Source organism: Bos indicus, chromosome 26, assembly GCF_029378745.1.
Source record: "Bos indicus isolate NIAB-ARS_2022 breed Sahiwal x Tharparkar chromosome 26, NIAB-ARS_B.indTharparkar_mat_pri_1.0, whole genome shotgun sequence".
Lineage (NCBI taxonomy): Eukaryota > Metazoa > Chordata > Mammalia > Artiodactyla > Bovidae > Bos > Bos indicus.
Window position 1 is genome coordinate 18,097,074 of NC_091785.1, and position 27,578 is coordinate 18,124,651.

Consider the following 27,578-nt stretch of genomic DNA (forward strand, 5'->3'; position numbering starts at 1 on the left):
GTTGTTGGCAGGTTGCTTTAAATCAAAGCTAATTTAAGAGCATTTTAATGTTCTTCTTTTATGGCATCTTTTTCTTGCTTAAGTACATGAAAAAATTATTGCTGTGACTATCCAGGATGGTCTGTTTTTATTGAATTAATGAGTAAAGTGTTTTGAAATTTATTGCAGTTTGGAAAAGACCAGAAAATTAAGCAGCTACCAATGAAGTTTAAGTTCATCATTTTAAACTGTGTGTCTTTGTGTGTACATTCATATATGTTGTGACCAATTATTGAGCAAGTTATTTAATAGGCATTTTGGCAGTACAGAAGGAGCCAATGATTGATTACCTTTTTTTTCAGAAGAGGATTGGGAGGAAAGCTCTTCTGTGGTCAATAATAGAGTACAGTATATTCTTGTAATATGATTGAGTTTCCCATTGCTATATGAGGATAAAATACTTTATGAATATTTTTAGAAGAAAATACAGAAATAGCAAGGCATGGAACCATGTGGCATTTAACCATGTAGCAGCTATTCTTACTGTTTGTAGTTCTGTAATTTTTAGTTAGTATTCTAGTTAGAAAGAATATTTGTTTGAAAGGCCAGCTAGATCTGGAAAAGGTAGTCTTCTCCATTAGACTTTTCACTACCTGTCTTTGGCATTTGTTTTTATCAGAGACAGCCATAGTGTCTGTGTCTTTGAACATAGAGAGAGCCTAGAAAACATAACTTGTCAGATACATAGCTTTAGTTGTGTTAGATTGAAAGTGATTGTGTTGAAACTCTTCCAGACATTTGTGCATCTTATCTGAGAAGGAGTAGATCTGAAAGTTAATTATACCTACGTTGGGTTGAGACTTGGCTGACTTTGGTGGTGGTGGTTTAGTCGCTAAGTCGTGTCCGACTCTTGTAACCCCATGGGCTGTAGCCTGCCAGGCTCCTCTGTCCATGGAATTTTCCATGCAAGAATACTGGAATGGATTGCCATTTCCTTCTCCAGGAGTATCTTCCCTACTCAGGAATCGAACCCAGGTCTCCTGCACTGAAGGCAGATTCTTTACCGACTGAGCTTTGAGGGAAGCCCGAAAGATTCCAAAAATGAAAGAAGTACGGGAGAGAGTGGTTAACAGCCAAGAGGTGGCAGCATAGAGCACAATATTGGAATTTTGATTTGAGGTTGGCATGGTGAGATACCAGGTAATATTTGAAAAAGCTGTTAGAAATACTAGTCTGATATTTAAGAATGAGATGCAGGTTATTCCTAATTGTTTTTAGTTAATTTGATTTTCATTGGATACTATTAGAATGGATAAAATAAATACGTTATTTACATTTACTTTCAAAAATACCTGCCCTTTCTTGGTGACTCAGTTGGTCAAAGAATCTATCTGCCTGCAGTGCAGGAAATCTGGGTTTGATCCCTGGGTCTGTCAGGGAAATCCCCTGGAGAAGGGAAAGGCAACCCACTGTAGTGTTCTTGCCTGGAGAATTCCATGGACAGAGGAGCATGGTGGGGTACTGACCATGAGGTTGCAAAGAGTCGGACACGACTGAGCAACTAACACTTTAAAAATATCTAGTGAAAAATATGAAGTTGCCTTTTTGGAAAATATAACAGGAACTTACCTAGAAATTAGTAAAATGATTGTTCATCTACACTTCAGTAGTTAGAAAATATATTTTGTATGGGAAAGACAAGTAACTATTTTTGAGCACCTACTATGTGCCAGTTACTTTGATTTGCTCCCATTTAATTCTCACAGCAACATCCCTATAAAGTTAGTTATAAAGCTGGTTAAAGCCATCCCAGTTTTACAGATAAAGAAATGGCAAGGATCAGTCTGAGTTAGGGCAAAGTCGCATAGCTGGGATTGGATCCATGTTTTTAGAGTACGTGGATTTTGATTACAAAGCTAGAAACATGAATATGGAAAATGGTAGAGTAAGAATTAAGTGGTATTTGAAATTACTCAGTTTGGAAGAGGAAGAGAATAAGAGTGTAAAGGGGCATGAGTATATTTGAAATAGCCAGTCTCAGTTGTGCTAGGAGTCCATTAACGAGTGAGTGTCTACCTGCCTGCCTTACTTGGCTTCTCCCTTTCCTTCCTTTCCTGTTTGTTGGGCATGTAGTATATACTCTAAAATGTGTACTAAATGAATAAGAAGTCAGTGTACATAATGAAGTTGGAGAATTATAATATTATAGCTAACTGTTTTGACTGCTTACATACACCAAGTATATACACGAAAAGCTTTCTGTGTACTATACACTTATGAGGCTTTTATACTTTTTCTTAGCTTCTTTTTGAAATAATTTTAGATATATAAAACACTTGCAAAAATAATAAATTCCTCTATACCTAGGTTTCCCAAATGATAATGTCTTATGTAACCACAATACAATGATAAAAATCAGGAGATAAACACTGATAAAGTACTGTAATCTGCATATCTTTCAGAATTCACCAGTTACCCCAATAGAGTCATGTTTCTGGTCTGGGAGTCAATCTAGGACCACACTTTGTTATATGGCTGTCATGTCTGCTTTGTCTCCTTTAGTCTAATAGTTCTGTTTTTCTTTGCCTTTCATGATGTTGACACTTTTGAAGAATGCTAGCAAATTGATTTGTCTCATGGTTCCTCAGTTTGTCTGATGGTCCTTATAATTGAATTCAGGTTATGCAAGAATTGCACAGAATTGACGGGGTGTCATCCTTAGTGCACCATATCAGGAAACACTTGGTGATGTTTAATTTGATCACTTGGTTAAGACTGTGTCTGCCAAGTTTCCTATACTGTAGGGTTTCTGCTTTTTTCCCTTTTGTGCTTGATAGGTATCTTGTGGAGACATACTTTGAGATTTTGTAAATATTTTTTTCTCATCATAATTTTAGCATCAATTGATTAATCTTGTCTGAAAAAAAATACTAGCATGGTGTTTACCAAATGATGCTTCCCTAGTTTTATTATTTCTTCAAACTCTATTTGTTGAAATCTTACTGTAAGGAAGATGTTTCCCTTCCCTATTTATGTTTTTGTTGTTTACCTGTCAGTATTGACTCATGAATTCTTATTTTGTTCTTTGGATTATAATTTATTGCAATCATTATTTATTTTGTAGTTTGAGTTGTTTTACATTTGTCCATTGAAAGCCCATTGTGGTTGGCTTTTCATCTTTTTTTTTGTTTATCACGTTTCTATCAGTCTTTACCTTTTTGCCCCGAAAACTGTTCCACACTTACCTTTGCTTTCTCTATCAGAACCTTGGATTTTGCCAAGGAATCCTCATTTCTTTTTTTTTTCTCTTAAACACCAAAAACATTTTGCTTTGGGGTATAGCCAATTAACAGTGTTTTGACAGTTTCAGGTGACCAGTGAAGAGACTCAGCCATAAATATACATGTATCCTGATGCTGGGAAAGATTAGGGGCGGGAGGAGAAGGGGACAACAGAGGATGAGATGGTTGGATGGCATCACCGACTTGATGGACATGAGTTTGGGTAGACTTCAGGAGTTGGTAATGGACAGGGAGGCCTGGCATGATGCGGTCCATGGGGTCGAAAAGAGTCGGACACGACTGAGCAACTGAACTGATCCATTCTTCCTTGTTTTTTTAATTTGGAAAATTGTGTAAGATAGCAAAACACTAGGTATACTCATTGTACTAGAACATCATTGCTTCTAGACCTCCTTAGTTGTCTGAGCTACAAAATATGTGTGTTAATACTTAAATATATGTACACATACACCTGTATTTCTATGTCAGAAGCTGTCTTGTGATGCTGTTATTAATTGTAGGATTGTGTTGATAGCATGAAGAGCTGATCCAATAGTAGTGAAGGAGTACTGGAGAGAGGGAAAGAATTAAAAATTACTTTCAGGATTTCATATCCTTAAAAATGGACTAATTTTAAGCGATGAATCAGTGTATGATAATGGATATTCTTGTACTTGGCTGAGATGGAGATAGCTGTTGTAAAGAGTTATGGATGTTTTAATAACTAAGGATAATGCGAGATGGGATTTTGTATACAAATATGAATTGTTTATGCTCTTTAAGTTTATTATAAGGCTATTATTAGTAAGTTCAGTATTTGACAATCATGTTAGGAGAATGTTCTAAGAAGTTAGGACTTGTGGTACATTTTTGAAGAATATATAGGTCTGGATAGACAGACACAGGCATAGAATTTATTTTTGTAAGTAACCAGCAATAAGATTGGAGTAAGTCAAGAAGATCCCCTGGAGAAGGAAATGGCACCCACTCCAGTATTCTTGCCTGGAAAATCCTATGGATGGAGGAAGCTGGCGGGCTACAGTCCATGGGGTCACAAAGAGGCGGACTAGACTGAGCGACTTCACTTTCACTTTTCACTTTCAAGATTCTCTCTCTTTCGGTGCCCATCTATTCTCAGGAATCATGTAACTAGATACTTTTCATGCCTATTATTAGCCTGTCATGTTGTGTTTACTTTGAACATTTCGTCATTTCCTCTTTTGTGAGTATGCACTAATTAGAAGTTTTAGAGATATCCTTCTTACATTTTAATTTTTATTTCAATTTTAGCACATTGAAATTTATAGTAAGAGCAGATGCTAAATCTAAGTTATTATTTTCTGATTGTATTCTACAGCATGTATTTATGCTGAATGTATCAGTTTGGGCATATTCAACACTGCTGATAAAGACTTGTCTGTCATCTTGTCCTAGAGAACCACAACTCAATAAGTATTCACAGTACCTATTATGTAAATGGAACTGTGGAAGAAAAATGTATGAATATAGTGCTTGTCTGTTAGGACTGAGAAAGAAGAAGCAAATCTGAGAAGTTTAAGAGTTATTTACGTAGGAGACTTAAATAAATACAGGATAAGTTGAATGAATACCAGACATTAGTACATGATTAATTACTTATGAAGTTAAGTGTACAAATCTAAATTGCAAGACCTAACCTTGTTGTATTTCCAGAGGCTTTTATATATATTATTTTAAAAGATTAAGGAAAACCACTTGACACGGTGAATCAGTGCTCATCCAAGATTCAGTATCAAAGAGTTTTTTTTCTGGCGGGCAGGAGGGTGATTTGTGTGTATGCATGTGTGTGTGTGTGTTGTGTTTTTTTAATATATACTCCCAGTCTGTGGACTTTTTTCCCCTAAGACAAACATAGAGATTCAGAGAAATCATTAATTGGAGATCAGTTCTATCCAGTATTATGTGGTTAGAATTAAGCAGATACACTAGTTATTTGGCAAATTTGATAAAAGTCTGATTCTTGGTAAACCAGAGTATACCAGAGAAGTAAAAAATGGATCCCTCCTTGCATATGGAATATTGGTGGCTAATGAAATTAAAGGAGATTTAAATCCTCCAACCTGCTTTGTTGCTGTTGCTTAGTCACTTCAGTCATGTCCTACTCTGTGTGACCCTGTGGATTGTACCCAGCCAGGCTTCTCTGTCCATGGGATTTTCCAGGCAAGAATACTGGAGTGGGTTGCCATTTCCTCCTCCAGGGGATCTTCCCAACCCAGGGATCAAACCCTGGTCTCCTGCATTGCAGGCAGATTCTTTACCACTGAGACACCAGGGAATACTGACAACCTGCTTGCCCAGAACCAGAGCTCTGTCATTGAGAGTAAAGTTCCCTGCTTCATTCTCATGTAATGTTTAAAAGGTAGTAGTTAGCAAAAGAAAATAGTTTTAAAAACTATACATGTCTAACGGAAGAAAAACTAACAGCAAGTTCTGATTGTAGATCCTGGTGAATTAAATAAAATAGTAGTAGAAGATGCTTACTCCTTGGAAGGAAAGTTATGACCAACCTAGATGGCATATTCAAAAGCAGAGACATTACTTTGCCAACAAAGGTCCGTCTAGTCAAGGCTATGGTTTTTCCAGTGGTCATGTATGGATATGAGAGTTGGACTGTGAAGAAAGCTGAGCGCCGAAGAATTGATGCTTTTGAACTGTGGTGTCAGAGAAGACTCTTGAGAGTCCCTTGGATTGCAAGGAGATCCAACCAGTCCATTCTAAAGGAGATCAGTCCTGGGTGTTCTTTGGAAGGAATGATACTAAAGCTGAAACTCCAGTACTTTGGCCACCTCATGTGAAGAGTTGACTCATTGGAAAAGACTCTGATGCTGGGAGGGATTGGGGGCAGGAGGAGAAGGGGACGACAGAGGATGAGATGGCTGGATGGCATCACCGACTCTATGGACGTGAGTTTGAGTGAACTCCGGGAGTTGGTGATGGACAGGGAGGCCTGGAGTGCTTTGATTTATGGGGTCGCAGAGAGTCGGACATGACTGAGCGACTGAACTGAACTGAATAGTCATTTGTTACTACTTGCACTTTAGGCTTAATTTCCATGTACAATAATAACAATTAGATATACTGATAAGAATCATTTGTGGTACATTTATTGGACATTTTTAATACTGTATTTAACTCTTGATATGTAGGCAGGCTTCAAACTTCGTCATTTTCCTATTCTTTAACCTATTGGTCTGCTTAACAAAATTGAAAATAATGTTGAAAGTGAAAGTCACTCAGTTGTGTCCAACTCTTTGTGGCTCCATGCTCTATACAGTCCATGAAATTCTCCTGGCCAGAATACTGAAGTGGGTAGCCATTCCCTTCTCCAGGGGATCTTCCCAACCCAGGTCTCCCACATTGTTGGTGGATTCTTAAGCAGCTGAGCCACCAGAGAAGCCCGAAGATAACATTGACATACAGTAAACATTGTATTAAGCCCAACAATTCATATTTAGTTAATGTAAAAAGCAGTAATTTACACAAAATAAGAAGCTTTCCTTTTAGATAACTGACCTTAAAAAATACAGGCATGTAAAATGGTGGAGTCCTTTTCCCTAAGACTTGATGGCATTTAAAATAATAAGCATAGAAGAGTGGCATTTGAATCAATGAGTTGCATCTTGTCAGCTCTTATTAGCTTATTGCTTGAAATGTCAGTAAGCCATTGGTAGCAGACATGGCTGTAGCTGTAGCTCCATGTTCTACTTGCATAGGTCTTTTAAAAATAATTATTACAAAACCTGCATGCATACATATGCTTTTAATTCATAGATTTACTATGTGGTATGGATTTTTTTTTAACACTATTTAAATTTGGAGAAAGTGAAGAGGAACTAAAAAGCCTCTTGATGAAAGTGAAAGAGGAGACTGAAAAAGTTGGCTTAAAGCTCAACATTCAGTAAACGAAGATCATGGCATCTGGCCCCATCACTTCATGGCAAATAGATGTAGAAGCAGTGGAAATAGTCTCAGACTTTTATTTTTTGGGGCTCCAGAATCACTGCAGATGGTGACTGCAGCCATGAAATTAAAAGATGTTTACTCCTTGGAAGAAAAGTTATGACCAACATAGATAGCATATTCAAAAGCAGAGACATTACTTTGCCAACAAAGGTCCGTCTAGTCAAGGCTATGGTTTTTCCTGTGGTCATGTATGGATGTGAGAGTTGGACTGTGAAGAAAGCTGAGCGCCGAAGTATAGATGCCTTTGAGCTGTGGTGTTGGAGAAGACTCTTGAGAGTCCCTTGGACTGCAAGGAGATCTAACCAGTCCATTCTGAAGATCAGTCCTGGGTGTTCTTTGGAAGGACTGATGCTAAAGCTGAAACTCCAATACTTTGGCCACCTCATGCGAAAAGTTGACTCATTAGAAAAGACTCTGATCCTAGGGGGATTGGGGGCAGGAGGAAAAGGGGACAACAGAGGATGAGATGGCTGGATGGCATCACCAACTCGATGGATGTGAGTTTGAGTGAACTCCAGAGTTGGTGATATACAGGGAGGCCTGGCGTGCTGCGATTCATGGGGTCGCAAAGAGTCGGACACGACTGAGCGACTGAACTGAACTGAAATTCCCACGCTGTAATGAACCCCATTACAGCGTGGGAATGGTCTTGAATTTTGACAGGAACAGCTCTAAAATGTTACCCCATCAGTTTTGTATCACACTTCTTAAGTCTAGGCCTTCTTAACCTTTCCCAAGTGAAACTTGTTATTTTTTCTTTCATTACTTTTCCTAAGATGTTGTGTCTTGAAAATAAGCAGCTATGTAAGTGATCTCCCCCATTCTTACTCCCCCCAGGCAAACTCAAAGGTGACAAACTTTAGAGTTAGAAAAGAAACTTTAAGAAATGTTAAATCTTTATTTTTTGTTTAAAGTTTAACTTTATTAACTATTTATTGCCCTGACAACTAACTACCATGCTCATACAATTTTGTTGCTTCATTTATTCAGTAATGTCCTTGCTGTTTCAGGGATCAGTAGAGCTACTTTTATATAGTTCTTAGAGAACTTTAATATTCTGTCAGGGATCAGAAAATCCAGCCCACAGTCTGTTTTTGTAATGCCTACAAGCTTAAAGAAGTAGTTTTGAAGGGGGAAGAATGAGGTGTTACAGAGACTGTATGTGACTTGCAAAGCCTCAAGTATTTACTCTCTGGCCCTTGACAAAACATTTTATTCCATTTTGAGTATCTTCCATCAGGTTGTTGGAATTAAGAGAATGCTGAAATTTATTAATTTCCGTATCCTATTTACTGCTCTCTCTGTTTTTCTTCCTCTGTGTATCAGAGCAACAACACAAGCAAATATAATTTAATGGCAAGAGAGCTAGGATTATAGAGAAGAGAGTAGGAGAGAAACAAGGAAGACTTGGCTTGTGGAAGGAAAGTAGAGTTCAACATTTGTCCACCTGACTTTTTTAAACTTTTAACTTTCAATAATTGCACATTTATAAAAAAGGTAAAAGAATGGCACGAAAATTTTCGTGTGCCCTTTACCTAGATTGCCACTTACTTTGCCATATTTGCCTTGTTAATTCATTGTTCATCTTTCTCTTTCACAAATATTGCATATCACACACACCCGCATCTTCCTGAACCATATGAAAGTAAGTTGTAGACATCATATCCCTCATATCCCTTTCCTCCTAAGTATTTTCATGTTTATTTTTCTATTTCCTAAGACTAAGGATATCCACTTACTTAACTACACAGTACAGTTACCAAAAGTCAGGAAAGTTAGCTTAGATATATTGTCTAATCTATGAATCTCATTTAATTTTTCCCAGTTGTCCCAGTGACTTAATAGTTTTTTACCTACTCCTTTAACCCAAAATCCAATTTAAGATTATTCATTGAATTTGAGATTCATTACTCTTTAGTCTCTTTTGATCTAGAATGGTTCCTCAGCCTTTTATTTCTGTATTTTTAATGACATTTATGTTTTTGAAGAGTGTAGGTCATTCATTTTGTAGAATGTCTCTTAATTTAGGTTTTCGATAGTTCCTTCATTATTAAATTCAGGTCATGATCTTTTATCAGGAATATCCAGTGATATCCTTATGAGTCCATCACATCATGAAATACACACAGTGTCAGTTTAGTAAGTGATTTTAACTTTGACAAGGTTTATGCCCATTGGGTTTCTCCACTGAAATGTTAACTGTTTTCCCCCTTATAATTAATAAGTAATTTGTACATAGATACTTTGAGTGACTGTAATAGTTTTTCCTCACCAAACTTTGATCATTTCAGTTTTAGTATTGATGGTAGTTTTTTGCTGGATTAAGTTATTTTTCCAGTGATTTGAAAATAGTGATCTTTCTGACTCCATTATTTCTTCTATTAATAAATTGTTTAATTGGCTTTAAAAGCTGGCTTAAAACTCAGCATTCAAAAAACTAAGATCGTGGCATCCAGTCCTGTCACCTCATGGCACATAGATGGAAAAAGTGGAAACAGTAACAAATTTTATTTTCTTGGGCTCCAAAATCACTACAGACGGTGACTGCAGCCACGAAATTAAGATGCTTACTCTTTAGAAGAGAAGCTATGACAAACCTAGACAGCATATTAAAAAAGCAGAAATGTCACTTTGCCAACAAAAGTCTCTATAGTCAAAGCTATGGTTTTTCTAGTACCAATGTGAGCGCCAAAAAATTGATGCTTTCAAACTGTGGTGCTGGAGAAGACTCTTGAGAGTCCCTTGGACTGCAAGATCAAACCAGTCAATCCTAAAGGAAATCAACCTTGAATATTCATTGGAAGGATTGATGCTGAAGCAGAAGCTCCAATACTTTGACCACTTGATGCAAAGAGCTAACTCATTGGTAAAAACACTAACGCTGGGAAAGATTGAGGACAGAAGGAAAAGATGGCAACAGAGGATAAAATGGTTGGATGGCATCACCAACTTAATGGACGAATTTGAGTAAACTCCAGGAGAGAGTGCTGGACAGGGAAGCCTGGTGTGCTGCAGTTCAAGGGTTGCAAAGAGTTGGACACTGCTTGGCGACTGAACGACAGCACTGAGGAAGAGTTTTCTCTTCCCTCTGCCAGTGTGGAGTCAAGATTCTCTCTCTATTCAGTAGGTTATCATGTAGTGTCCTAAATCTGGTTAGTCAGGGCCTCTTCAAGCTAACCTCCCATGTCTTTTTGACATGTCCCCGTCATTTTTTGATCTTTTTTATTTACTGTCTAGTACAGGATATTTGGTCTTTTCTGTGTTCCAAAACTGGTTTCTGTTTTTGTAGGGGAAATCTGGTTTCTTTGGTGAGGAATTGTTAATGCATATACCTACTTTTTAGTCCAAATAATATAGCTTTATTGGCAAAGACCAAATGTTGTGCAATAATCAGCCTTATCTTCATTTATATCTAAGGATATAGAAAAAAGTATCAAAATGCCACCATTTCGTGGCCGTTGACATACCCAGTCAGAATACTATGCAAAGAAGTGGATGGCAAGTAAAAGATACTGTTTTTTTTTAACCTCCAAATATGCTTGCTTGAAGAGAAAGATACGTGCGTGAGTTTTTGGAAATGTGTCACATTTCTTTATGACTCTGAAAATGTAAGTAAAGGTCATTTCTTTGATTTCATGTGGTAGTTCAGGAGTCACAATTCAGTGATACATTCAGTATCTAGCATTTTTAATACCCTGAATCTATTTGGAATGATTTTTATTGAGGTAATATTTATACATAATGAAATAAAAATTCATTTTAGAGTACAGATAATGCATTTCAATATGTGTATACAATTGATAACTGCCATCACAGTCAAGGTACAAGGACAGTTTCTTCACCTTAAAATGTTTCCTCCTGCCCTTTTGTAATCAATCACTTTATTGGACCCACAGACCCCAGCAATCTTTATAATTTTATCTTTTCTAGAATTTTATGTTTTAGGAATTATAGGTATATAGTCTTTTATTTTTTACTTCTTTCACTTAGCATAACTTTTAAATATTTATTCCTGATTTTGTATATGACGTTTCGTTTCTTTTTATTGCTAAGTAAGTCTCTGTGGGTGTGAATATGCTACTATTTATCCATTTTTTCTTTTTAAGTAGAATTTGAATTGTTTTCAGATGTTGGCTATTAGGCTTATTCACATGTAAGTCTTTGGGCATATATTTTCATTTCTCAGGGATTCAATACCTAGAATTGGAATTGCTGGGTAATATTGTAATTGCACATTTAACCTTATACTGTCATGTATTTCACCAAAGTGACTGTGTTTCTATCAGCAGTGTATGGGAATTCCACTGTTGCACATTTTGCCAACATTTTTATATAATTGGTCTTTTAAACTTTACCTATTCTGGTAGGTCTGTAGTGGTACCTCATTGTGATTTTCATTTTCATTTCCCTGGTGACTAGTGTGTTGAGCGTCTTTCTTTGTACATATCTCTGTGAAACACAGTATAAATTTCTTGCTTTTTAAAAATACTTGCTAAGCTGTAATAGTTCTTTATATATCCTGTGTAAAACCTCTCATCAGTTTTTTCTCTTAAAACTCAGGATTTTATGTCCTTTTCAAGAAATGTTTGCCTAATCCATTGTCAAGCACAAGGAAATTTCATATTTTCTTCTGAAAGTTTAGTGATGTTAACTCTTATATTTTGATTTATTATTCATTTCTGGTTAATTTTTGTATATGTTGTATGAGGTAAGTATTGAGGTTTATTGTATTCTGTAAGGTAATCCAGTTCCAGCATCATTTGTTGAAAAGACTTCCTCCCCCGCTCCAGACGGAATTATTTTGGCGTCTTTAGGTCAGTTGATAATGCACCATGTAGGCGTGTTTTGAACTCTGTCCTGTGCCATTGAACTGTATGTGTGTGTCCTTACACCAATACTACAGTATCGTTACTGCTCTATCTTTATATCTTGAAATCAAGTAGTACGAATCCCATTTATTTTCTTTTTCAAACTTGCTCTAGATCCTATATGTTTTTAACTTATCAATTCTTAAAAAAGACCTATTAAGATTTTATTAGGGTTGTGCCGAATCTGTGGATCAGTGTGGAGAGAATTAGCAGTATTAAACCTTTCAATTTATGATTATGGTTTATCTCATTTTTATGCACATCATGTGTTATTTCCCTTAGCAGTGTTTTGTAGTGTCAGTTTAGCATGAAGAAATTTATTTAGCGTTTCTAGTAGTACAGAAAGATAGTACTTTTTAGTTGTAGAGAAATGTTATAGAGTAAACCTATTTGGAAACATCTTTTAGATGTTTATTTCTTTGTTATTCCCCCAAATGTAATAAAGATAAAAATAAATTATATGGATTACATATTTTTAGATAACCAGAAGCTTAATACAGAATTTGAGGGCTTTTCTGTTGAAGAAGATCCCAGCCCATTCAGTGTATCTTTTTCCTGCTTTTGGTGATGAGTCATAAGACCACAACGTGCTGACAGCTCACCACAGCTCCCTTAAAAGGAGTTTCCTTAAAAGGATGCTGGAAAAGTGACATAAACTGGTGAGGCTACCAGAGAACATAGCAACTGAAATTGATGACATAGTTTTCCCTGAAAGCTGTATACAAAATTAAGTTTTACATGCACATACACACACGTTGTTCATTTTCCCAACACTAGCACTTAGAAAATAAACATTTCATAATACTAAAATGTAAAATAATAAATATGTGGGAACTACATGAGTTAACAACAGAATTTTCAGTTCAGTTCAGTTGCTCAGTCGTGTCTGCTCTTTGCGACCCCATGGACTGCAGCATACCAGGCCTCCCTTTCCTTCACTATCTCCCAGAGCTTGCTCAAATTCATGTCCATCAAGTTGGTGATGCCATCCAACCATCTCATCCTCTGTCGTCCCCTTCTTTTCCTGCTTTCAATCTTCCCAGCATCAGGGTCTTTTCCAAGGAGTCAGTTCTTTGCATCAGGTGACCAAAGGATTGGAGCTTCAGTTTCAGCATCAGTCCTTCCAGTGAATATTCAGGACTGATTTCCTTTAGGATTGACTGGTTTGATCTCCTGTAGTCCAGTAGAATTTTGAGATCCATTAAATTTTAAGATAAATGTAAAGCAGTTCCTGAGAAAGACGACTGGATATCTTTAAGGATGTTGCTTTTTCCTGAATTACCTTCTAAATATAGTGCTAATCAGATCAAAACGTCTTCTTTGGAGAACTAGTGGTAGTGGGAACAGAATTGACTGAGTAATTTTAAATGCAGTCTGATGGAATAAAGGTTGAATAGCCAGGACATTTCGGAAAATATAAGTGACAAATGGAATTTGCCTTCCCAAATACAAAGACTTACTATAAATATGTAATAGTTTTTAAAGTGTGAACTAATGATGCCTTTTTACAGGTCCTTATTAAGGAGAGAGCTTTTAAAAAACGTGACTACTCCCTACCCCAGAGTTACAGAATCGAAAGCTCTGGGAGTATGTTCTAGGCATGTATGCTTTCAAGAAGCTCGTAGTAGATTCTGGTAGGACAGAATTACCTCTGACTGTGAACCAACCAGTCTGCGTAGACTAATTCTTGAATTCTGAAGGAAGCAACTCATAGGTGATATAAATTCCAGTTCTGATGTCGTTTTATTCCTATTTAGTTCTGGGCCAAGAATTTGTTTGGTAAGGAATGATAATAAATGCAAAGAACACTGGTTTTTTTGTTTATAGTATGTCATATCATTTTATTGTTTTTGCCACACAATACATAATGTTTCCTTTTAGAATTCATGTATGAGGGAGGAGACATCACATGAATTAACTTCCTATCTCCTGACTATTGTATTAGCTTTTTCAGCTCTGTGTCATAGAAACATTTTTGTTCTCATTGGTTCATTTAATTTTGGTATGCTTAGCTACAATGAGGGAGGATGAACTACATTTTGTTTATACGTCGTTGCTGTAAATTTTTAACTTCATGGCCAGATGCACTTGAAAAAATACATGATATTGTGCTGTATTTTTCATCTTTGGTTGTAATATGGTTAAGATTGTTTTAATTAAAACAACTATTTTGTGAAAATTATTTTAAAAGGACATATAAACTTGGAAAATAGTTATCTTAAGGGCATAAAGCAAATGGAGAATCATTTGTTCCAAAAAAAAATCTATTTAATCTTTGTAAGAACAAGAGTCTAAGACATTTGAGCTATGACCCACTCCTACTTACTTCCCTGACCTCAGTTTGAGAGAAGCTGTACTCTGAACAGGAGAGAAAAACTGTGGGCATTTTTTATTCATTCGGGATTCTTATTGCAGAAACTTTCATCCAGACAGATCAAGTAAAAGGGCCCAGGGCCCCCTTTCCTCACTCAGCCTTTATTGTGAGTGGAAGTCTACTGTAAACATAGCAGGCTAAGAATACTAGGCCTCAGTTGCTGGGCCAGGCCTCATCCAAGAAGGGCAAGTTATCTGGCACCCCCACTCACAGAGCACAGATGTCACTCTGAGAGAAGTGAGTCACTCTCCCAGCCCCCAGTTCCTGTGCAGAGTGTCAGAAAGGTTATTCCTAAGGGAGAGGGGGGCCTTAAGAATAGAGACCTCTGTAGCTCTCCTAAGAAGACTAACTTTATTTGAAACAGAGCTTGCAACAAGATGTTGAAAATTATGATCTTTGTGGCGAACAGTTAAAAGGAGGCTGGTAATTCCTTGTGCTAATAGCAACAAGTGAAATGGCAAACAAGTTAGAAGTTTAAAGAGAGAACCAGAAAAACAGCAAGAAAGTGCCCTCCTGGGATTGGAACAGGCCTCAAAGACTGGCAACACCCTGCCCCTGCAACAAGGCTCCACTTTTCTTGGATCAGACTGAGGTGCAGTTATTCTGCAGGGTGTGGCAAAAATAGTAGGACAGTTAGTAGAGACTGTTATCTGGGTTGGGAAACCACTATAGGCAGACCAACCAGAAGCTTACAAAGGAGAGATTCAAGAAAAAAACTGCCAAAGGGAGCCAATCTAAACCCATAGTTATTCCTGGTGGACAGAGACTGCACGCTCAAGACAGCATCCTCTGAGAAGTGGTATCAGAGGCTACACACTGCTGGGGAATTAAAGATAAAGATGGACATTTTGAGAAAACAAGAAAAGGGTCAATCTATAACTATATTCTCTCCTAACAGTAGACCCCCAGAATGCATGAAGCAAAATGCTATGGAATTGAAGGGAGAAATAGACAATTCAACAGTAATAGATGGACACATTAGTAGTCCACTTTCAATAATGGATAGAGTAGGCAGAAGATCAACAAACATGGAGGACTTGAACAACACTATGAATCAACTAAATTTAGTAGATATCTATAGAACACTCCACCAAACAAGAGCAAAATACTCATTCTTCTCAAGTGCACACAAAACATTCTCTAGGAGAGACTATATGCTGGGCCATAAAAACAATTTTTTTTTAAAGAATTGCAATTATACAAAGTATGTTTTCCAGTCACAGTGGAATGAAATTGGAAATCAGTTACAGAGTAATGTAAGGAATTCACAAATCTGTGGAAATTAAAGCACTTCTAAGTAACCAGTGGATCACAGAAGAAATCACAAAGGAGTAGAGAATAGTTTGAGATAAATAAAAGCAAATCCAAAACATACCAAAACTTATGAGATATAGCTGTCAGTACTTAGAAGGTAATTTATAGCTATGAATGCCTACGTTAAATGAAAAAGCTTTCAAATCATTATTCTAACTGTCCACTTTGGGACTAGAAAAAGAAGAGCAAATTAAACCGTAAGTAAGCAGAAATAAGGGCATGAGTAGAGCAGAAATAAATAGTAAAATAGAGAATATTGTCATAACTAAAAGTTGGTTCTATGAAAATGTCAGTAGTTGAGAAAACCCTTATTTAATGCCAATCAGAGTAAAAAGAAGATTCAAATTACTAAATCACAAGTGATACAGGGGAAATCGCCACTGACCTTAGAGCAATAAAAAGGATTATAAGAGGAGTACAATTGATAATATGTATGCCAAAAGATTAGATAATTATATAAAATAGGTACATGCTTACAGAGACACAGACTACTAAAACTGGCACGAGAAGAAATAGAAAATCTGATCAGATATATGTTGCAGATTGAATTGTGTCCGCCTTCCTCCAAAAAAGATAATGTTGAAGTTCTAATCCCTGGTACCTGTGAGTGTTAGTTGCTCAGTCGTGTCCAACTCTTTGTGACTCCATGGAGTATATAGCCCACCAGGCTCCTCTATCCATGAAATTCTCCAGGCAGAAATACTGGAGTGGGAAGCTATTCCCTTCTCCAAGGCATCTTCCTGACCCATGGAGTGAACCTGGGTTTCCTGTATTGCAGGTGGATCCTTTACCATCTGAGCAACCAGGGAAGCCTTAAGACATTTGGAAATGAGGTCTTTGCAGATGTAATGAAGTCAAGATGAAGTTTTAGTGGATTCAGTTGGGCCATAAATCCAATGACTGATATCCTTATAAAGAGAGTTGGAAAGACAGATGCACATAACATAGGGAAGAAGGCAATGTAAAGATGGAGGAAGAAATTGGAGTTATGCTGTCACAAGCCAGGAAACACCAAGGATTGCTAGAAACTAACAGAAGCTAGAAAGAGGCAAGAAAGGACTCTCTTCTTGAGCCTTCAGAAGGAGCAGGCCCTGGAGACACCTTGATTTTAGACTTCTAGACTCCAGAACTCTGAGACAAGTACTTTTCTACTGTTTTTAGGCCACCCAGTTTGTGATAGTAGTTACATTAATAATGTGTATAATTAATAATATGTGTGTTAGTCGCTCGGTCGTGTTTGAATCTTGGCAACCCCTAGCCCTCTAGGCTCCTTTGTCCGTGGGATTCTTCAGGTAAGAATACTGGAATGGGTTGCCATTCCCTTCTCCAGGGGATCTTCCCAACCCAAGGATTGATTCCCGCATTGCAGGCAGATTCTTTACCATCTGAGCTACCAGGGAAGCCCATATTAATAGTAGCCCTAGAAAATTAGTATGACCCAGAACAAGTAGAGATTGAAATAGTGATTTTAAAATATTCAGGAAAAAAAAGCATATGGTTAGTTCACTGATAATTTCTACCAGATAGTTTTTTTAAAGAATACCAATTCTTGCAAACTTGTCTAAGATATAAAGAAGGAACATTTCTTTATTCTGTGAGGCCAGTATTATTTGAAAACCAAAACCAGGCAAAGACATCACACAAAAAGAAAACTGCAGACCAGTATCACTAGTGTGTAAAACTACACACTAGTATAATCACAAAAAATCTTTAACCAAATATTAGCAAACCAAACCTAACAATGTATAAAAACTGTTATACACCACCATTAAGTGAGATTTGTCTTAGGAATGCAAGGTTGGTGTAACACCACGAAATCAATTAATTTGTAATACAGTGTGTTAATAAAATAAGTGACAGGAATCACATGGTCATCTCAGTAGATGCCTCCCAAATCCAATACCTATTCATCATAAAAATGCCCTGCAAACTGAAATAGCAGGGCACTTCATCAGCCTGACCTACAGAAATGTACAGCTAATATATCTGTGTTGTTGGTTAGTCACTAGGTCATATCTGACGCTTTTGCAACCCTATGGACTGTAGCCTGCCAGGCTCCTCTATCCATGATTTCCCAGGCAAGAATACTGGAGTGGGTTGTTGCCATTTCCTTTCCAAGAGGATCTTCCTGATCTAGGGATTGAACCCACATCTCTTTCATTGGCAGACAAATTCTTTACAACCGAGCCACCAGGGAAGCACAGCTCACATGATACCTAATAGTAAAAGACTGAACAGTTTCCCCCTAAAATCAGGTAACCGCTTCTCTGTTTGGTGTTTTACAACAGGTTCTAGCTTTGGAAGTTAAGTGATAAAAAGAAACGAAAATTATCCCGATTATTAAAGAGGAAGTAAAAGTGTGTTTGCAAATGACATGATATTATATGTAGAAAATCCTAAGGAATCTATAAAACACTATTAGACTTAATCAGAATCAGCAGAGTTGCAGAATACAGCATTTTTTTTTTAATAGCTGAATTTCTATATATTATCAGTGAACAATCTAAACATGAAATTAAGAAAATTCCATTTACAATAGCATTAAAAATAAAATATTAGAAATAAATTTTAACAAAAAGTGTAAGACTCATACACTCTAAATGATAAAATATTGTTGAAAGAAATTAAAGAAGATGATGTTCATGGATAGGAAGTCTCAATATTGTGAAGATGGCATTTCACCCCAAATGATCTGCATGTTCCCTGTCAAGACCCTAGCTGGTTTCTTTGCAGGAATTGCCAAGTTAATGATAAATTCATATGAAGATCCAAGGCACTCTGAATAGCCAAAACGATCTTAGAACCAATTGACAGGTCTTGCACTTCCCAGTTTGAAAGCTTACTACAAAACTGTAATGATAAACATAGTGTGTACTGGCATAAGGACAGATATATAGAGATTGATGGTACAGAATTGAGATGCAGAAGTAAACTTTATTGCTGGTGATTTTTCACAAAGGAAGTTGGACCCCTTCCTTACACCATACAGAAAAATTTAGTCGAAATGGATTTTAGACCCAAAAGTAAGTCCTAAAATGGTAAAGCGGCCCCATGGAGTAGCCCGCCAGGCCCCTCCATTCTATGGAGAACGTCCACGGAATTCTCCAGGCAAGAGTACTAGAGTGGGTAGCCATTCCCTTCTCCAAGGGATCTTCCCAACCCAGGGAATGAACCCGTGTCTCCCGCGTTGCAGGCAGATTATTTACTGTCTGAGCCACCAGGGAAGCCCTTTTAGAAGAAAACATAGGAGTAAATCTTCACAGCCTTGGGTTAATCACTAGTTTTTTTTAGATACAATAGCAAAAGCACAAATAGCCAAAAAGAAAGAAGACAAATTGGGATTCATTAAAATTAAAAAAGTTTTGTACTGCTAAAATAGTATCAGTGAAGTGTCAGGAAAGTGCACGGTTGGGAGAAAATATTTGCAAATTACGTATCTGATAATGAACTTGTATCCAGAATATCAAGAATTCTTACAGCTCAGCAATAAAAAGATAAATGTGGTGGTGGTTTAGTTGCTAAGTCACGTCCAACTCTTTGCAATCCCGTGGACTGTAACCCTCCAGGCTCCTCTGTCCATGGCATTTCCCAGGCAAGAATACTGGAGTGGGTTGCCATTTCCTTCTCCAGGGGATCTTCCTGATCCAAGGATCAAACCCACAGACCTGTGTCTTTTACATTGCAGGCAGATTCTTTACCCCTGAGCCACCAGAGAAACCCCAAAAGATAAACAGCCCAATTGAAAACCAAGCAAACTGTATGAGTATATATTTCTCTGAAGGAGATACTTGAATGGCCAGTGGGCTTCCCTGGTGCATCAGATAGTAAAGAGTCCACCTGCAGTGCCGGAGACCCAGGTTCAATCCCCGGATGGGGAACGTCCCTCAGAGAGGGTGTGGCAATGCACTCCAGTATTCTTGCCTGGAGAATTCCATAGACTGAAGCCTGGTGGGAGGCTTCTGGGAGTCACATAGAGTCGGAGACGAGTAAGTGACTATCACTTTCATATTCAAGCAAACAAAAATATGTTTAACACCAATAGTCATTAGGAAAATAAATGCAAGTCTAAATCATGATATATCACTTGTTATGTATTAGGATGTGTGTAATCAAAAAATTACAAATATCCATGAGTATGTGGAGTGGAAACCCTCATTACTGTTAGAAATGTCAAGTGGTGCACAACTTCAGAACATGGTTTGACACTTCCTGATAGTTACCATGTGATCCAGAAATTCCACTCCTACCAAGAGAAATTAAAATATATATCCACACAAAATTTGTACACAGATATTAAAAGCAGCATTATTCATATCACAGTAGGTAAAAAGTAGAAACAACATAAAAGTTCATCAGCTGATGAATGGTTAAAATGTTTAGCCTTACAGTGGAATGTTATTTGGCAGTAAAAGGAAGTAGATATTGATACCTGCTACAACTTGAATGAACCTTGAAAACATTGTTCTAGGAAAAAGAAGTCAGTCACCAAAACCCAAATATTGTCTAATTGTGTGAAATTTCCAGAACAGATAAGTCTTATAGAAAATAATATAGTGGTTGACTAAGGTTGGGAAAATGGGGAGTGACTCTTACTGGATATAGGGATTCCTTTGGGGGTATAAAAATGTTCTAAAGTTAGATTATGGTGATGGTTCTGCATTTCTATGGATATACTAAAACATTGGATTTTACTTTAAATGAGTGAATTGTATGGTGTGTGAATTACAAACCATGAAACTATTTACAAAACAAAATGAATAGACATGACTGCAATTATTATGAACCAACTAAAAAGTATATTTCAGAGTACAAATTGATAAAATTTGTAAATGTTTGATTCAAGAAAGGACATGTAGCTGTTGCCTTACTGAATGCTAGATTAGTTGCTCTGTGTTGATTTAGGTAGAAAGTAGCCTGAATGCTACGTTAAACATAAAGTGTAGATAATTCTGTTCAAAGTCAACTTTACTGACTAAATATAGGGCTAAGGACACTTAAATAGTTACGCCATGTAATGTCTGATTTTTAAAAATCAATAAACAGTGAATGGCATTGAAGTGTAATAATGCAAATAAGGATTTTATCAAACTCTCTAATACCTGTTCTTGATACATTTTAAATGTTAAATTTGTATCAAAATTAGATTGTGATTCATTTCTAAAAGTTACTTTCTTAATAATTTCCTTCATCCATAGAAGAGAATGTTGGCAAAGAGAACTGTAATAAAGGTTTTTATAATGATTTGTAACACTTAAAATATTTTAAGAAATTTTAAACTAATATGGCAAACATACAGTGTCTTACGGAAAATGTTAAGGAATCATTGTTTTAGTTTCAGTGTGCAGGAGAGTTCTTCATAGTGAACTATTTGCTTACGATGTATAATGTCCTTCCAAAAAACATATTTTGAATTGGACTGTTGACACAGTTGAGTCATGGGGAAATCATGGAAAGTAGATGGCATATATCATTGGGTGTGTTTAAAATTTTTGAGGAAATCACTTGTGAATTATAGTGTGCCTTGAACGTTTACTTCCTTTTCATTGTGCCAAGGTATGTCACATTTTCTTTTAGTATTTAGAGCACTTTAAAGTTTTTCATGATACAACTAAGTGCATGTGTTGATGCATTGCAGTGAAGTAAATTATAGGCACTTGAACTCAAAATATGTACTTTGTTTTTCTTTATACTGTTTTCTGTCATCATAATTTACTATTTATTTATTAACTGCAAAGGTGGAAGTAAGTGCAAAGCACTGTCAGCCTAGACCAGTTCTGCCATCTGAGAGCATATTCTGAGAGTCATCTAGAATGGCATTTTGAAACTTTGATCAGGACCCACATGTTTATATTACAAACATATTCAAGCATATATATACATATATATAATGTTGACATGTTTACCCTTAAGATAGCGAAGTATTTAACTCTTATAATACAATGCATTCAATTTTTTTTCCTAGTGCTAGTTTTGACCCACTAACGATTTGAAAGCTACCATTTGTAAAATCGTACTCTAGGGACAGAATTATTAAGTCAAGTACTTTATTTTTGAGTTTCTGTCCTAATGGCCCTTAAAAAAATGTTTTGTGTCTGGAGAAAACACGTTATGCTGGTAGGGCGAACATGATTCTCAAATGAGATTTTGTGTTTAAGATACCTTTTCATGTGAGTTGGGTTGTCTGTAAACTGTTGCTAAAATATAACAAGAACCGATGTATGTGAATGCTCAAAGAAATTTTCCCGTTTTTAATTATAGTTTAATTGGAGTTAACCTATAAATTTAAGCAAAATTCATACTCAAAAAACACCCCAAATAATCTTTTATATTCATTTTGCTTTTATACTTTTGTGGCGATAAATACTATCCTGACTTGAAGTTCTAAAATATTTTAATTGTATTAAACTGATTTATCTGTTATTAACATTTGTGTTTGATTTTGGATCTCTGCTTTTGATATTGAATGGGGAAGGATTTTTGTGCAAACATTTCATCAAATATTTTTGCAGGGACACTTAGTCGGTCTGGATGAGCCAGCTTCGGGAGCTGGGCAAGAAGCTCTGCTTAAACAAGAGCAAGCAAAAATCATTCGATTCGAGAGACAAGCAGAAGAGTTCCTCAATGCAGTCTTTTGTAGAAAAGGTTGGTTCCAGTGAAGAATGACATTTAGTATCTGCTTGTCTTATTTTAATCTCCTTAATTTCAATGTCAGTTTTTAAAAGAGTTTAATTTAAACACATTTTTCTTTATTGATAGTATACTTTATAATTTTCTATATTCCTTTGGTCAAGGGTAAATTGGAATGGGTGATGCAGCCCTCTCCCTCCTTTTTGCTATGCAGTGATGGTACCGTGTAAGATTTAGTAGTTAAATAATTCTTAAAATTATTATGAATGTGTGAAAATTGTAAGGTCTTAGTAGTTCTGTATTTTGTTAGACAAATTTTCTTACCTAAGCAGTCACTGTTGGGAGTTCCTTGATAGTCTAGTGGTTAGGATTCCAGGCTTCCATTGCCATGGCCCAGGTTCATTCCCTAGTCAGAGAACTAAGAATCCCACAAGCTCACAATATGGCCAAAAAAAAAAAAATGAAGTCACTATTTTAGTCACTGATAACCATAAAACTGTATAGAATTTTAATAATTCCTCATTGAAATTTCATTTGGAGGAAAAAGTTTTATCTTAAAATTAGATCTGCAAACTTTTTTTTCTCCTTGATACAGCCTTGTTTTACTAAAAATTTTAAGTACTAAAATTAAAGAAAGAAATTCTTTCTAGATGAATTTGTTTTCCTTATTTATGCCATCTCTGTAGTTCCACAATGGTGATTACTATGATAGGCTAGAAAGTTTTTTTTATTTAATCTTCAGCAGACTCAATTATTCCATTTTCTTTAATATTTCTCCATGTGCTCTGGTTTACACCTCTCATTCCTTTAAAAGTGGCCTTCTCTCTTCCAGAATTTGAGGAGTAATGTTTGTCTATACACTGGTTATAAGTCTGATAAGTGCAGATTCCAACGGGTTGGTTACATACACTTGGAGACTAGCTGAGCTTCTGTTTAATGTGATTGATATTTTCAAAAGGGAGTATGAAGTAAAGCAACATACGAAATTAAGGAGTACAGAAGGGTTTTGTTTTTCAGAGGCACTTTTTTCCCTTCTTTTTCCATCAGATCTCCAGATAAAATTAAATCTTTTACTACATCCTCACTTCCTTTAATATCCTCTAGTACCCTCTGACCTCAAGCTCCCAACCAAAGGCCTCCGTGCTCACCATTTCATTTCCATAAAATACCCTGATTCCAAAGTTGTGTTCAAAACGTTAGTTTTATGAACATTTGAGTGTTTTATTAAAGTAACTCACATTTAAAGTATAAATGACTGATAGATCAGTTGTGAGTTTATTTAACTAAATAAAATATCTTTCCAGCTTCTCTGCTGTTCCTCTCCTTTAGGAAGTGCACTGGGTCATGGGTCTAATGCTTGTAGGAAATGTCATTAACTGAAAAGAGGAACTCCTCTTCCTAATTTACATGGAGGAACCAACCACTTTTAATCCACTCTGCTTAGGGGGAGTTAGTGAGGTTAATCACAAGCAGATTCTTGAAGAGATTTCTAGCCTGCTTCTCTACTAGTCCCATCTCTTTGTTGTATAGGAATAATGTAGGTTAAAGTTCTTGTAAGTGTTTTTATCCAAAAATTAAATTTAGGGGTACATACCCTTTAGAGGAGAAATTGTTACCTTGGAATAGGTCTTAAGAGATGAGAATCCTCTGAAATTGTAGAATTGTTTGTATATTTGTCTGTATACTGGCATATGATGCTTAGAAAAAGAAATACTGCTTTGCAGTTGGAAGTTTCCCCTTTATGTGCTAATATTGTTACTTTTAGATTTTTTATTAATCCTCTTGGGTGTGGCTAAAGATGGGCATTAGTAGGCTTCAAATTGATATCAAAAAATGTTCCAGAGATGTAACAGGCAATTTAATCTGAGAATATTTTGTTTTTAATAAATAAGATATTTGGATTTAGTCATTTGTTTGCAGAGTATTACATATTGTTTGAATACTTGAGTATGAACAGGTTATCTGTAGCTAGGTAGGAACATTAGTTGCAAATAAAAGTAGGTTTTTGTGGTATGGACTCTATGTAATAAATTCCAATTTAAGGACGGTACAGCTGTCATAATCATTTCTTTTCATCTGGCTTTGTCACTTGTCTCTCAAAATTTGACACTTTCCTAAAAGTTAGATTTGCATTTTAAAAACATAACAGGTGGCTATGATGTAGCATTCAGTGTTTTCTGTAGTTTTAACTTTGACCTGATACGTTGTTTTTATTTGACTCAGTTGTGCATGTTTCCCCGAGGATGGCTAGGTTTATAGATGTTGTGTTTTAAGTAAATTAAAGAATGAAATGCTTCAAGAAATTTTCAAGAGACATAGCAGGAAATGATCTTTGATCATAAACACGAACTGTTTCATGAATATAGTAGTTCTTCAACAGAGGGGCAAAATATGCTGCAGACATTTAAAGATCAAAAGTAGCTATTTATGGTTTTTATCCTAAAATCTTTGACTCTTTGCAAGTCTCTTTAATATTTATTAATCTAGTTAAACACAGAAATATCTCATAAATTCATTTTGCTTCCTGTTTGGAAGCTTTCTTTTATTTTCCAGCTTTTCAGATGATAAAAAGATACAGTAACATCTTAAAACTTAAAATTATATACATTCAGAGGATTTTATGATATGGAAAGAAAAAAAGTTAAATGACTCTCTACTTAATAAGAAATCCTAATAAGAAAACCCAGAGAAGAGAGGTTGAACAAAGCAATACATGGCTAAAATGTCATTAAACCATTTAAGGAACCCCTGTCAGTGATTGTAATAACTTCTGAACTTAATTACCTAGTTGAATAGGTTTATTCTTTAACCATCTAGCATACCCATAGTCTCTTTTATAGAGAGGAAACTTAAGATTGAAAATACTTTATAGTAGAACAGAAATGTTATTATTGATAGAACAAACCTTATTAAACTCCAGAGAATTAAATATTCTGACTTTAGGATATGACTATCTTCTGATATTGAATATTGTCCTCCTTCAGGAAAAAAATTTGTTCTTGGGAGTCCTGTTTGATTTGAATGATGTGTTTGGTTTTTAGATTTTAGTGATAAATTAATAGCAATTAGTCAGTTTTTCTGACTAATCAAGGTTTCTTATAGCTCCAAAATACTATGGGTAAAGTAACTGACCTTCTGTGGTTAATCTTTAAAAGAGTAAGGAAACTCAGGTTTTCTGAGACCCATCTTCTAAAGCCTAGGAAGTGTAGGAAGGAAGTATAAAATATGGGTGGAATGTTTTAATCAAGGGTCTATCAGTAGCCATCTGTACAAAATTGAACATGCCATTTACTCTTTAGATCACATTTATCTCATTTGTTGCTTTTTTTTTTAAGAACTGTTTGTTGACTGATTTGATAGTGATCCATTTATTAGTCAACTAAATACAAATGCATACTTTATACCAAGATCAGGTGCTGAGAGTACAGGAGTAAACAAACATTATCTCTGCTTTTCTCAAACAACGTTTAATCTCCCTGATAGTGTGTTAATGACAGAGACGTGATGATAATATATTTATGCAAAATGTTTTCCCTTTTATTTTACTTTCAGGGTCCCTTCCAGTCCTGAGGGTTTTATAAGTTGGTGAATTCATATGGTCTTTATTTTAAAATTAACATTGATTAGAAATTGATAACTTAGATGTTTATTACTTCCTCTTCTACTGTGTTCAGTGGTTGGTAGAGCATAAAGAACTTATCGAAAGTAAGTTGGTCTTAAAGTTTTGAGGTTTGGCATTTAAACTCCTAGCCTAGAGATTCTAGAAGTGTAGTCCCCAGGCCAGCAGCATCTAGAAACTTGTTAGAAACACCAATTCCTGAGCTTACTCTAGAACTGCTAAATCAGTAACTCTGGAGAAATGACCCAGCAATCTCTTTTTACAAACCCTCAAAGTGGTTGTGATGAGTATTAAAATGTGACATCTGTTGCCCTGGCCTATCATGAATCTTAAGTACCTCCTTTTATAATGTTGATATGCCTGCAGTCTTTAAGCAGAAAGTGTTCATTCTTCAGTAATATAGGAAGATAATGGTTGAAGGATCTAGGGGAAACCAGATGTGATCCATAGGTGGTAAAGAAGGGAGTAATTTCATTGAAAAGGGGTTTGGGGATTTCTGTATCAGGTAAGTGATTCTTACCCATATGATATACTATTTGTTATCCCTTTATTTGACTTCATATTCGGGGGTGGGGGTGGTATGTAGAAATAATTTTATTAAAATTTTATTTTTAAAAATCAACTTTTATAAGCCTGCAGATTAAAAATATAGCTCTAAGAGGGAATACTATTTTTAGGATATTGCATTTTAAGAAAGAAAAATAAAATGAAATTTTGTTTGCTTGAAAGCTGTCTCTTTTTAGTACATTGTCCCACTTTAAAAGTAAATAAATCTTTGTTTACAGACAGTCCCTGGGTCTCCGACCCCAATATTCCCCTAGTGGCCCGTGAGATCATGCAGCGAATGATCCAACAATTTGCTGCTGAATATACCTCAAAAAATAGCTCTACTCAGGACCCCAGCCAGCCCAATAGCACAAAGAACCAAAGCCTGCCGAAAGCATCTCCAGTCACCACCTCTCCCACGGCTGCAACTGCTCAGAACCCTGTGCTCAGCAAACTTCTCATGGCTGACCAAGACTCACCTCTGGACCTTACTGTCAGAAAGTCTCAGTCAGAACCTAGCGAACAAGGTATGGTTTGATGTCAAGATCTCCTCTGTCCAATAGAATACTTTTAGTTTGGGGAGAAAAAATGGTATTGGCATGTAGGGCATCACTAATGTGATTTTTAAATTATTCTGGACTCTGCAGTGATAGAGAAGAAGTATAAATTGGCTACCTTACCCATCAGTAGTTCATAGTCATGATTGATGTACCACCTGGGAAAGTTAAGTGCTTATATTGTTACTTGATATTTATATGAGTATTGCATACTTTCCAAAGCATTGTCATATCCATTGTTTTTAAAATCCTTTTGAAAAATTAACTTCCCCCCCCTTCCCATCAATGTTTAGGATTAGCACCTACCTGAGAAATAAATACATCTTGTTAGGTAGGAGTTACATTCTGCATGTGAGATCATGAGGCAAAAATATATATTACTTGCATTTTTAAAAAACTCAGGGGATTAGA

At 36.1% G+C, this 27,578-nt stretch overlaps 1 protein-coding gene across 18 annotated transcripts in view; it reads left to right on the forward strand.

Annotated features, from left to right (window-relative positions):
* LCOR (ligand dependent nuclear receptor corepressor) overlaps nt 1–27,578 on the forward strand; it is a 133,599-nt gene that overhangs the window by 63,544 nt on the left and 42,477 nt on the right. For 11 of the 18 annotated variants that reach the window (XM_070781259.1, XM_070781264.1, XM_070781260.1 and 8 more), the window contains 2 exons: nt 22,328–22,460; nt 26,850–27,137. The exons of 1 other annotated variant lie outside the window; for it this stretch is intronic. In XM_070781259.1, coding sequence (XP_070637360.1) covers nt 22,328–22,460; nt 26,850–27,137 — 421 coding nt within the window. The remainder of the gene's footprint in view (nt 1–22,327; nt 22,461–26,849; nt 27,138–27,578) is intronic. 6 more of the 18 variants (XM_070781267.1, XM_070781265.1, XM_070781268.1 and 3 more) reach the window with 1 other exon arrangement.